This window comes from Pavona decussata, unplaced genomic scaffold (assembly GCF_977016875.1).
Source record: "Pavona decussata unplaced genomic scaffold, jaPavDecu1.1 SCAFFOLD_38, whole genome shotgun sequence".
Classification (NCBI taxonomy): domain Eukaryota; kingdom Metazoa; phylum Cnidaria; class Anthozoa; order Scleractinia; family Agariciidae; genus Pavona; species Pavona decussata.
Window position 1 is genome coordinate 2,920,006 of NW_028145460.1, and position 12,499 is coordinate 2,932,504.

At 38.4% G+C, this 12,499-nt stretch overlaps 1 protein-coding gene across 1 annotated transcript in view; it reads left to right on the plus strand.

Moving 5' to 3' along the window:
- The window catches only part of LOC146483615 (intraflagellar transport protein 88 homolog), a 29,152-nt gene extending 22,584 nt beyond the window's left edge, over positions 1-6,568 (plus strand). Inside the window, exons 22-28 of the mRNA XM_085105762.1 lie at positions 766-881; positions 1,757-1,809; positions 2,250-2,315; positions 2,430-2,536; positions 3,274-3,367; positions 4,605-4,724; positions 5,886-6,568. Of these exons, the coding sequence (XP_084961888.1) occupies positions 766-881; positions 1,757-1,809; positions 2,250-2,315; positions 2,430-2,536; positions 3,274-3,367; positions 4,605-4,724; positions 5,886-6,013 (684 nt within the window). The 3' untranslated portion in view covers positions 6,014-6,568. The remainder of the gene's footprint in view (positions 1-765; positions 882-1,756; positions 1,810-2,249; positions 2,316-2,429; positions 2,537-3,273; positions 3,368-4,604; positions 4,725-5,885) is intronic.
- The last annotated feature ends 5,931 nt before the right edge of the window (positions 6,569-12,499 follow it).

The window sequence follows — 12,499 nt, forward strand, 5'->3', positions numbered from 1 at the left end:
ATATGAGATGATTATAGCCAACACGGCGCTACGCGCCTCGTTGGCTATCTATCATCTCATATCCAATGCGCGCTCGTGGAATAATTGTTAATTATTAAAAACTGAATCATTGTATAATGCAATTCGAGGGATTTGATTGGCTTAGTGGCCATGGTATATGAGCAATTATACCATGGCCGAGAAATAGCGACCATTAAATTGTCTGCTGGTTATTCTTGCACAGCGAAATCAGTAAGATCTAGCAATATTTCTTGATTGTTTTTAATAAAACAATTATTTCACTTGCGCTTGTTGGATATGAGATGATTATAGCCAACTCGGCGCTACGCGCCTCGTTGGCTATCTATCATCTCATATCCAACGCGCGCTCGTGGAATAATTGTTAATTATACCATGCCTGAGAAACAGCGACCATTAAATTATTTTCTGGTTGTTCTTGCAAAACAAAATCAGCAATATTGTGTAGTTGGTTTTAGTAAAACAATTAATCCACTCGAACTTGCTGGATATGAGATGATTATAGCCAACTCTGCACCTTTTGGCTATGTATCGTCTCATATCCAGTGCACACTCATGGAATAATATTATTGTTAATTTAAATAATTATTCTCTTGCCCTGGAATACAGAGGTTTTTGTATGACTACTTGTTAATCAGCTCTTGAAGCTAATATTAACAAGCAGAAAAGCCACACGAAAATCTTTAGCGTGGAGGAATTTAGTTGATCTTTCTAGTTAAACCTTGATTCTCCTTCTTTTTCTTTTAGTCTTACAGATATTTTCCATCTAATATTGATATCATCTCATGGCTTGGAGCTTATTACATTGACTCCCAGTTCTGTGAAAAAGCAATACATTACTTTGAAAAAGCTGCTGTAATACAGTGAGTCACAAATTTGTTTACTTTTTATTTCAAGTTTACATTAGGCCTAAACGTCACTTGGAATATTCTAGCTTGGAGCTCAAATATCCATTTTACACGAGCTGTACTCTCAATAACTTTTGAAGAAGAGGACATAATAATTTAAAATAATAGGCTACTGCTGGTTATTATGATCACAATGAGTTACAAGTATCTCTGTTCAGAATCACAAAATTGTAGAGAAACTAAAAACAGTGAAAGATATGATTTACATTTTACTGTATCTAGTATTCTCAATAATTTTGTTACATGAAGTGCCAAAGAAAGTGAGAAGTGAGTACATCAGCAGCCTGAAGATGAATTTTGTGTTACCTTTAATATTTAAAATTTGTTTTAATACTTTGTTTGATGATAAGAAATTAGTGGCAGCTGCGTTGGCTCAACATGTTTTTCAGCGGTTGAAAGGACTACATGATGGACCATTAGCTATTCTCACTGGGGGCCGCCAAGCACAAACGCCCCCTATTCCTGTGAGACCTGTGTATTCAAATTCCCGCTCATCTGTGGATCCTCAGGGGAACCGGTTGTGCATAATGTTTACAAGTTTAGTATAAATAGGCCTGTTTTATCCTGTTTATTCCTCCCTTCGTTAAAACAGACACAAGATATCAGGTTGTCGCCCCACCCTCCTCCCAGCAGCGATGGCTCACTTTTGTGCCTGAGCTCTCGCTCCTTTCCACCTCCGGGCTTGCCTCTTCCCATAACTTATCTCAACCTGTGGCGTTTGGGAGTGGGTGCTCCTGGTGAGAATTTATAACAATCAACGTTTCTGATGCAGAGGGAGGTCAATATTTGCCTAACGTAGTAACGTACTTCAAATACGTACTTTTTTTAAGGCCAAATGAAGTCAAGTGGCAGCTTATGATAGCAAGTTGCTATAGAAGAAGTGGTATGTAAACTATTACAGTAAATTTTGTATGAGCCATCTACGTCATGTACTTTGTCATGAGCCTCTGGCTCTGGAGATTGCGCAAGCACTCTCCGTGTTATTGGCATTGGCTAAATTACAGTAAAATACTTTACTTTACTTTTACTTCAGGTACATACTGATACTGAATACTAATACATCATTTATATAGCGCTCTATGCAAGGCTCTAAAGCGCTTAACAAGAAATATTGAACTATAAAGTGACTAACTAGCAATCTGAAAACAATAACAATAAAAAAGTACACTGACAGGGTCGAGCGGGAGTTAAAACTAAGCAATACGAAACAAATAGGTTTTCACTTTAGATTTAAATTGGTATAGGCAGCATCTTCATAATTATTCTTATATTCATTTGAGTTTTGTTTGTTCGTTTGTTTCATATTGTTCTTAATTATCTTAGGTAACTATCAGCAAGCTCTGGAAACATACAAGACTATACACAAAAGGTTCCCTGAAAATGTAGAATGTAAGTATCTGTTCCCTTCAGAACACACTTAAGTTTACACAAACAAAGCTATACCGAAATGAAAATAAATGTAGAGTGAATTTTAATTTTGGTAATTTTTTATTTGTTTTCAAGGTCTTAAATTCTTGGTGAGAATTTGTACAGATCTTGGACTAAAAGATGTTCAAGATTACGCTCAGAAACTGAAGAAGGCAGAAAAGGCAAGAGAGCTGAAACAACAGGTAAGCTTCAAATTTTAACAGTTATGGGAGAACAAGAGTGTTTCAGAACTGAAAAGTGAGAATGTCCGACAAGGACGTATCCGGGGGGGAAGGGAACAGCAACCATCCGTGGAAATGTTAAACTGAGTTTTAGAAGGTTTCTAGAAGGATTCAGGGTGGTAATAAAAGTACCTTTCAAGTTTGTGAGTTAGCAATCAAATAATATTTCATGTTCCCATTTCTTCAATGTTTCTTCTAACTTGATAAAATATGACAAATGATTGAACTCGATTGTAAATAGTAACAATAAACAATAGCTGGAAGACGCATATATTTCGTTTTGTTGGTCCATAGGCTAGTTCATAGTTAATTGAAGGACTGGTTATGAAACCTTGCCATTAAAATAATCGTACTGCTATTTGTGTTGGAAGGGCTGCGACCGTGCACAATCCTTTGTTTTAACGTTCACACCATAGCTGAATATCGTAACAGGAAGGTTTCTATTGGTCAGTTGTTCTAACACATATCAAAATGTATTGTGGTTTTTGCACGGTCAAGACCAAAAATGCTAACAAAAACATATATTAACAAAAAAGTTTGTCAGGCTTCATAACCATTGCCTTTTGTTAACTGTGGCCAGATCACGTCTCTTGTTTGTGGACGTATAGTGACTCTAAATTGAAAGAGTATTTATTTAGTGAGATGTACCACCTATAGCTCTTATTGAGACAGTATATCTGTCTTGTCTCCTTCACCAGCGAGCCAGCAGTGGATCTAGAAAAGGAAGTGGAAGAGCAGGGAGTGCCAACATGCCAGGCTCTGCTGGGTCACGAAACAACAGTGCGGGAAGTGGTGAGTGTCAATGTCAAGAAACTTCAACAGTTATACATCAAAAGACATTTGTCAACATGTAGTTATTCATTCTAATAAGTATTATTAAAATCTGGATCATTGTATATTGCAATTCCAGGGATTTGATTGGCTTAGCGGCGATGGTAGATTATGCCATGCCCGAGAAATGGCGGCCATTGAATTGTCTTCTGGTTGTTCTTTCAAAGCGAAATCACCAAGATCTTGCATTATTTCTTGTTTCCTTTTAAATAAAACAATTATTTCAGTTGTGCTTGTTGGATACATGTGAATGAGATGATTATAGCCAACTGGGCACTACGCGCCTCGTTGGCTATCTATCATCTCATATCCAACGCGCGCTCGTGGAACACTTGTTAACAATTGTTGGTCATTATTAGCTGCCTTTAGTTTGAGTGTGATTTTACGTTCCACCCTCAAAATTCAACAGCAGGAAACGTCTGTTTTACAGTTAGATTTGATCGCAGTGTATCGTATTTAAGATGTTATGTAAACAAACACCTCTATTTGGTGAAAAAATAGGAACAAGTATTTGTTTACAGCATTATCTGTTCCGAGAAGAAAACGGTTTGCAGACAGTAAAACTTTAAGAACACTGTTCGGTTTAAGGAAAAGATGATACCGAAGGATAGATATTTGTGCATATTTTATTTAAAATCAATTGATAGGTTATTGCGTTGATCATCCTCCAAATATTTTTGCTGAAGACAGGCTTACAATAGTGACTTTTAGTGTTTTTAGGTACTGCTTTCGACGATATGTTCCAACAGTATAATTCTCTTCCGTCTTAATCTTTTCAAATGACATCTTTCATGGCATATCACTTAGAGATATCATCTCATTTTAGGGATATTCAGGGCTCGACTTTCAGGAAAAAACGTTGGGGCCAACTGGCCCCTAAGTTTTCAGATTTGGTCGCCAGCACAAGTATTTTAGTTGCCAAACATTTTCGACCTTAGGGCCTTATATATTTCAACAAAAGAGAGGCTACAATAAACTGAAGGTCTCAAAAATTAGTTTATTCTTTAGTTTCAATTAAAGGTGCTCTGCTTAAGTGTGACTGACAGTCAACACTGAAATCTGTTCACGTGTTACAACAGTCCGTTATTCACAATATTATTGTGTCTCACGATTCATTTTCGTCCCAGTTGTAATGAGCCTTGTACTGGACTGAGTACTTGATAGCTGATATTTTGGTGAATTCTGTTGCGTGTCGTAGGATCTGAACGCGGAGACAGTAGTGGAGGTAGAAGAAGTGCAAATCGTTCTGCTGGACGAACCAAACCTCTTATCCCTGATAATGACGACTCCTTTAGTTTTGGTGGAGCAAAGGAAGTTGGTGAGTTTCGTTTCGCTGTAACTTCAATCCTTGAGGCTTAATAGCCGTCCTGTGACGCCATGGTATTATGAAGTAATCATGTCCAAGAGTTACAAACATGTGGAGCGCTTTTCAAGGTTCTCTTCCAAAAATGAGTTTTCTTTGCAAAAGAGTCCCCTTGTCGAAGTAAAGAACATATGTTTCATATTCTGACCGATTCTGACCCAGCTACATGACAGTGAGTTAAAACTGAATCTTGTATTGTCAACTTGAGCGAAATGCTCAGTTTTTTAGTCCGTTATAGTCGTTCATTAAATGATTTGTGTGCAGAGGTGAAGTTTTACTCCTGAACAAGACCAGTCAGACAAACGGCTTATCTGTATTTACCGGCATATCACTTCTGACAACTACCAACAATCTCACTGACAAACTTGTGAAACCAATAATCCCAGACAGTCTCCAGACTATTGGCAAACTACCTTTTTCTACCAACCATCCATTGTCAAACTACTCATAGTCGACCCACACAAACAAAACTAACAAGACTAAGAGCAATTCTGCTGATAGTCTGAAACATATATTTGAACTGCGGGTGAAGGATTAAATAGCAGAAAGACCCTCACAGTTATTTTAACAACTTAAGCAGTTGCGAAAAGGAAGCCTAAAAAATCAGGCTTGAACAGGATTCGAACCCATGACCTCTGCGATGCCGGTGCGGTGCTCTATCATTTTGAGCTGTAGTCTATCAACACACGCGAAATATAGAACTTTGAACTGAGATTGGAACTTCAAATAGAAGAAAGATCCACGCAGTTAGTACGCAACTTAAGCAGGTGCGAAAAGAAAGCCTGAAAATTTTCAGGCTTGAACGGGATTCTCTGCCGTGACCTCTGCGATGCCGGTGCAGTGCTGTACCAACTGAGCTATCAAGCCAACTGGGAGCTGGTCATATTGTGAGTTCGTAATATACCCGTGAAGGATGAAGAAATGAACTGCGGATGAAAGATCAAACAGAGCAAATAACTGCGAGGATCTTTCTTCTATTTGATCTTTCATCTGCAGTTCAAAATATATTTTTCATATATTTACATTCATTGAGATTGAAACTGTTAGTCTAGTGCTATCGGTATGTTACATTTTAGTCATTTTGTAGACAACTTGTGATCACTGGTCCTTTCACAGATGCCACATATGCAGATCCTCTGGGAGAAGCCCCGGCCAGGCCCAAGACTGCTGGCAGGCAGCGACCCCAACAAGTCGAGGATGAATTTGGTGATGAAGAGATTGGAGATGACCTTCTACCAGAATGAGGAAGGAACGAATGTTCTTATCAAACTACGGCAATAACATCTATAACTCTAATCAGTCTCCTTAATCACTTAATAAACAGCCTCTGTTCCAAAGTTAAGATATCAGAGAGATTAGAATTACGTTCACGGCAAACGCAAACGGCAGAAATGACCGCAAGAGCATGTTTACCCTATATTTGCCGCTCGCTGTTTTCAGTTTCTCAGTAAAATTGAGTAGTTTTACGTAAGCATCAAAAGTCAGAATTAGTTTGCACTGTTCTCATGTGTACTAATTTTTTTCAAGAAAACATAAACGCGAATCTCACGCTTGCCGTTTGCCGTAAACACGATTCTAAATCACTCTTAGGTAAAAACGGCAATGAACACTACAAAATTGCCATCTCGTTCCCTCATGTAAATATACTTGTAAAAATTGTTGCCTTCCAGTAAGTACCTGAATTTCAGTTACCTAAGTTATTCTTAAATAGTAATTTACAACGTTGTATCATGTAGTGAAGAGTATACGTGCTGTAAGCGTGTTCTACTGTTGATAAATGCCACTTGATCTTTCCCGGAGTGTGTGGAAAATGGTTCCTGGATGTTTATTTTGTGTCACATTTTCACTGGAAACATTTTTTTTTTTTTTGGGGGGGGGGGGGGGGGAGTGGTTCCCGAGATGGAAGGGGGGGGGGGTGTGGGTACTATAGCAGAGTAATAATCGTGTCATATCCAGATGGCGAGAAAGAAGGAAAGGCCCCTTTTACTTCAAAGAACACTCAATGGATCCCACATTAGCAGACTTTTGGCATTTAAATTATTTTGTGCTGCATTTCTGTCGAACATACGACACGAGTATTCGAACATGGACACGCAAACGTAAACTCTGCGTCGAAATTTTGAATTCAAATCTACACCCCAAGAAATGCAACATTTGAAACGTAGATTGGATCAAGATTAAAAGGTTGTTTTGTTTCTCATGAGTTTATTTAAAACCAGAAGCAAAACGTCAGCTGAAAATTCACATCGGTGACGTCGGATGACGTTGGGAGACAAGTTACAGAGTACACTTTCGAAACTTTTGCGTATTTTACTGCAACTTTTCTCGCACAAATTGCCGGTAAGGATGAAACTTCAAATAGCACAAATAAACCAAGGGTCAATTCAATAAAACTTTACACTTGTAATATACAAACTGGGCCCTTGCTTTTACATGCTAACGCAAGAAAGAGTTCAAAAAGGAGTTCAGTAATCCTCAGTAAAGACTTCAAAAGACGTGAATTTTTATAATTGAAGGAGTAGAGAACCTAAAGCGAGCCGTGAGAGTACGCCATATTTGAAAGTTTACGAACGATAACTCGTTCATTGCGCATGCGCGCGTTCACGAGATCAATCAAAGGCTCCTGTGAGCCAACTCGTGAATGCAGATGACACATAGTAATTGCAATTTAGACGGCTACGGAAACTTCCTCAAAAGCTAAAAGAAATTATATCTTTGCCCGATTATGTAACGAAAAATGACCATTCTTGTACTATTAAAATGATTGTCAAATTATTCTGTACAGATTGAATAAGCCGATTATTCTGATGCGCCGATTAAAAAATATCACGTGTTTTTTTTATTCAAAGTTTATAGGAGCACGCCATGTGCAGCTACGTCATGCAAATTCGTGTGATAGTCCGCGGCTACTGGATTTCGCGATCGGGCTAGTGGATTCTAACCATCACTTGCCCGATGGGCAAGTGAAGTTTTTTTGGGAATTAAAATTACAAAATTACTGTAGGGCAAGCCGATCTCACAAAGGGAAATATGTTCAACAAAGTATCGCATTACGATTCATGCCCGACATAAATGCGTGAAATTTTTCCTTTGGAGTTCAGTCCACGCAATCCTCAAGTAAAAATAATGAACTATGACAAGCTCTTGCTAAATAAGAATTATTTATCGACCGCGTCCTTTTGCTTTCCCATAAATTACCAGTTGTAAATTTCGAAAATGAAACATTTTTTCCCTTTGAAACCTCTATGAAAGCTGACAAGATCTTAAACTGGTGTTCATTTCACCAGAAATTTGCATAATTTTGTTTACGACGTCAATGATGCGTGACATGGCACGTTCCGCTTTCGCGTGAAAACTGACAAATTAAATTATTTTTTAATTAAATTATTTTTAAATTAAATTATTTTTAATTCTTGAAAGAAACCGCACTTCGTAGAGAAAAACGAAAAAATCCTATAACTTTGCTCAGATTCAACGAAGAATCCCCATTCTTACACTAAAATGATTGTCAAATTATTCTCTACAGAATGAATGAGAGAATTCTGACGCGTCGTGAAACAAATTTTCACGTTTTTTTTTTTTTTTCACTAATTGAGTTTACGACCCCGGACTTTCTGAAAAACTGAAAAAACTTGAAACTTTGCTCAGATTGAACGAAAAATCGCCATTCTTGCACTAAATGATCGTCAAATTATTCTCTACATATTGAATAAGAATTTCCTGATGCGCCATGAACAACAAATGTTCGCGTGTTTTTTTCCACTAATTGAATTTAAAACTCATTCACTGCGCACGCCCGAAAGTTAACGACAAAACCGACTGATCGACTGATCGACCAAGTCGAGAGTCAGCTATCGCTATAACTCGTTCATTGCGCATGCGCGCATTCACGAGTTAAAAAGGAGTTCAATAATTCTCATTATGAAATAGCCAGGGTCAAGCAAGCACTGTGATTGGTCAAACTGAGTTCTGTATAACTCCACAATGCACGAAGCATACGTATGGTGCGTGCATTATAATTGTACATATACACGGAGCACACGTCAGATTTTTTGCCTGTGAAAAATCTGAGAAATTCATAGACAGAATGCGCTGTAACTCCAGCGATTCGCAAAGAACAGTCTCGTGTCGTGATCGGCAAGAGCGCGTGCCATTAAATTACGCGTTATCTCGTGTAAGGAGAAACTTGATGTTGATTCATTAAAACTCGCACTTGTCTGAGGAGTTGCGATTGCTTATATTTTATAAAAGAAATAAAAAACTTGTTCCTCGTGCATTGTTGAGTTATATAAGCACTTGGAAATTTTTAAGAACACTCGAGAAGTGCAGAGAGGCACTCGCCTACGGCTCGTGCTTCTCTGCACTTTTCTCGTGTTCTTAAAAATTCCCGCGTGCTTATATAACTCAACAATGCACTCGGTGCGTTTTTTATTTCTTTAGTAAAGACTGTAACGATATTTGTCGAGATCATTTCCTGTATGTGTGTGTATACGAGGGTACAGCTTGTTAGCTGCAAGTGTAAAAGTTTTGTTAAATTGGCCCCCGCTGCGATTTCAGTGTTCCCAATTTCTATGCGTTCAAGCAGCGAAAAACACTCAAAACCCTACAGGCTATATGATATCGCTCTAGTTTTCTGAGAAATCCTAAAAATTTGCATCGAATGTCAAAAATGCTCGAAACCCCTGCGATATCGCGACGATAAATTGTACTGAAATCGCTGCTAATTTATACACGTGATTTAAAACTTATACTTCAACGCGACAAAAGTTGCGTAAACATTAAAAGAAAGTGCGAAAAATGAAACGGAGATTGCTTGTGTAAACGGGGCTTAAGTTTGTGCAGCGTAGTGCAATGCCTCACGCAGTGTTGCAGGGTTTACTTTCTAGATATTTTGCAAAAGTAAATTATTCATGTTTCTTAAATTCTGATTGTGACCCTCCTGAGATTGAAAAGATTGAAATATCATAAAACAAATTACTTACCAGTACAGCCCACCCCACGATGCAAAATGTAAAAGTCTTTCTACTCCACCACAAATTCAAATCCTGCGAAAGTGACACTATAATAATTTTGTCATCTAATACTCAAGCATCTGTTTTGTCTAAATTAAATTTTAGAAAATCAAAACCAGAATACACTATGTGAGGATTTCATTTTTAAGAGGGCAAATGCTCTTAAAACCCAAAACTTGAAACTTGTGCAAAGGAATTTCAAGTTATTGAACGGTGAAAGGAAAGTTCCTTGGAAATGCGTGACAATCCTATCCAAATTTCAACTTACCCGCCTAAGCGCGCGCTTAATGACGACGCGCGCGAGGAACACCCTTTGAAAATACAATGGTAACCAAAAGTTGTTTGGTTTTCAGAAAACAGTAAACAAAGTTTTTAAAACTTCATCCGTACTGAAATTCTTGGCGATATAGGATCATGTATTTTGTCTTTCATTTGATTATAAATGACGAGAAACAGCATGATTTGCCGAGAATAGTAAAACCTTTTGATACGAAAAGAAGATTTTCTTTGATTCTGACACGAACGTTTTCAAGTCAGTGAAAAAAAAAATTCTCAAAAAAAAAAAAGAAAGAAAGAAAGAAGCAATATACATATATATATATATAGTACCTTCTCGTTTCGCTTGACGGGTGTAATCCGACGGTAAACTAACCACCACCACCTGCTCGCTCAAAGAGAGATTTTTGCTTTCCACACAAAAGAGACAGCTAATCTGTCCCGCGGAAAAAGAGCAAATTGAATGTTTGACGTCACAATGGGATTTACGCAGAGTGCGCGCGAGCGATAAGACTCAACCCCAGGTTTCTGGTTCAAAGCCAATCTCGTTCCCAGAGCCCTCGTTACTTATCCAGTTGGGAACGAGATTGGTTCAAAGCCTCTTCCAAAAAGGGTCAAACCAGTGCTTTCGCATATTAGTATCAAACCTCCACTAATATTTAACTTTTATCCGTGTTTTCATTTCCCGTCTACTTTGGGATGATCCAGATCAGGATCAATGATCCAAGATCACTAGGATCATCGTGCATCAAAGGAACCGACGAATCCTTGGCCAGAGTGGATTCGTCGGTTCCTTTAATGCACCATGGTCCTGATCTGGATTATCCCAAAGACACGCACCTCGGAAATACGCATCGAAAATGCAATCTTTTGAAAAATGTCGACAGTGTAGAAGCTTCAGAAACGCCAACTTTCAACTTCAACTTTAACTTTACTTATTATCTGACAAAAGAAAATACAATCGTTTTAGGAAGTACGGGTGAAACAGCCTTTTCGAAACGTTCAAATGCCTTCAATAGTTTTAAAGTGGAGAGTGCATCATAATGTAATGTATTATTTCCTATCGCGTCTTCTAGTCCCGCATTGAGAAAATATTGTTTCCAAAATGTTTTCCATATGGTACCATACAGGGTACGCAAACAATCAACAATGTTATTTATTGCGGAAACAAAAAGAGAGCATAAAAAAATAAATAAATAAACAAATAATAAAATCGGGAATTCTTGTTTGTAGGAAGCGAAAGAATGTTTCCGCAAGAAAGGTTTCCTGTTCACAAATGAAAAAACCTTTAGAGAACAGTGCTTCGTCACTGCGAGGATCTTTATTTCAAACGTTTGCAATTTTGAAAGCTCGTTTATCCGTGTGGAAAGATCACGAAAACACAAAAAAAGTTTTTGTTTTTAAAGACGTGTGCATGTCTGTAAGGACAGGACTTAATGAGCTGAAAAGCATCAGGTTTTAAACGAAGACCCAGGTTTTGTGGTTGTGGTTAGATTGGGAAAAAACTCAGAGAAAAACCACGCCATCCGTTTGGTGCACGAGGGAACAGATTGCATGCTAAAGACGCGAGGCGTGTTATTGTAAGGGAACACCATGCTGCCTTTCTCGTCTTTTCAGCTTATGCTCTCCTGTTTTTGTCCACATCCTTCTCACCTCTATGCATAGTTGATTGTTGAGAGCAAAGGAAGTACTGTTTGAGGAAACTTATCCCGACGGGTAAAAGGAGAGAGAGCTTCTTAGAAAACTACAGCGAGGGAGCCCTTCGCTCCTTTTTTTATTCACGATATTTTCCTTCTCTTCCCCAGTACCAGCTGAATGCCTGGAACATGCCCCCCCCCCCCCGGGATACTCTTCCCTCTTGGTAGGGGGTGTGCCCCCTGTTCTCCAAATCCTGACCCTATTTCAGACCAAAACATGCCATTTTCCATGCACACCGGTTTTCAGACCTGGCTTGTAGGTAAAATTCACCCGAAAATTTAGCTTGAATGATATATTTTGGATACTTCTATTTCTCTACTATTCATTTGGAGTTGAAAAGACAAATACGCTTATACGCTCTCGTGGTTCCCTTGAAAACCATACCCGATTTAAAACCATACTGGTCAAAATCCATACCCGTTTCAGACTAAAATGGCTCAAAAACCATACCCTTTGGGGCGGCACATACCTATACAGCTTATATAGGGGAGTACCTGGTTCTCTATTCCACCCTTCGATGCATCTGCTTTTAATTTCCAGTTCTTGTTCTCACTAGATCCCATCAGTAGGCTAAAACAATTGATGTTTGTTACCATGCACATGAACTTAACCTGTACAGTGGATTCCCCCAACCCTGAAACTATTTCACCCCTCTGTGAAAGAGGAAAGAACATAAACAGCATTGAAGGGTGCTGTTCTTCATTTGTAACAGTCAAGAGTGGAAAGAAAAAGTGCAATAACTGG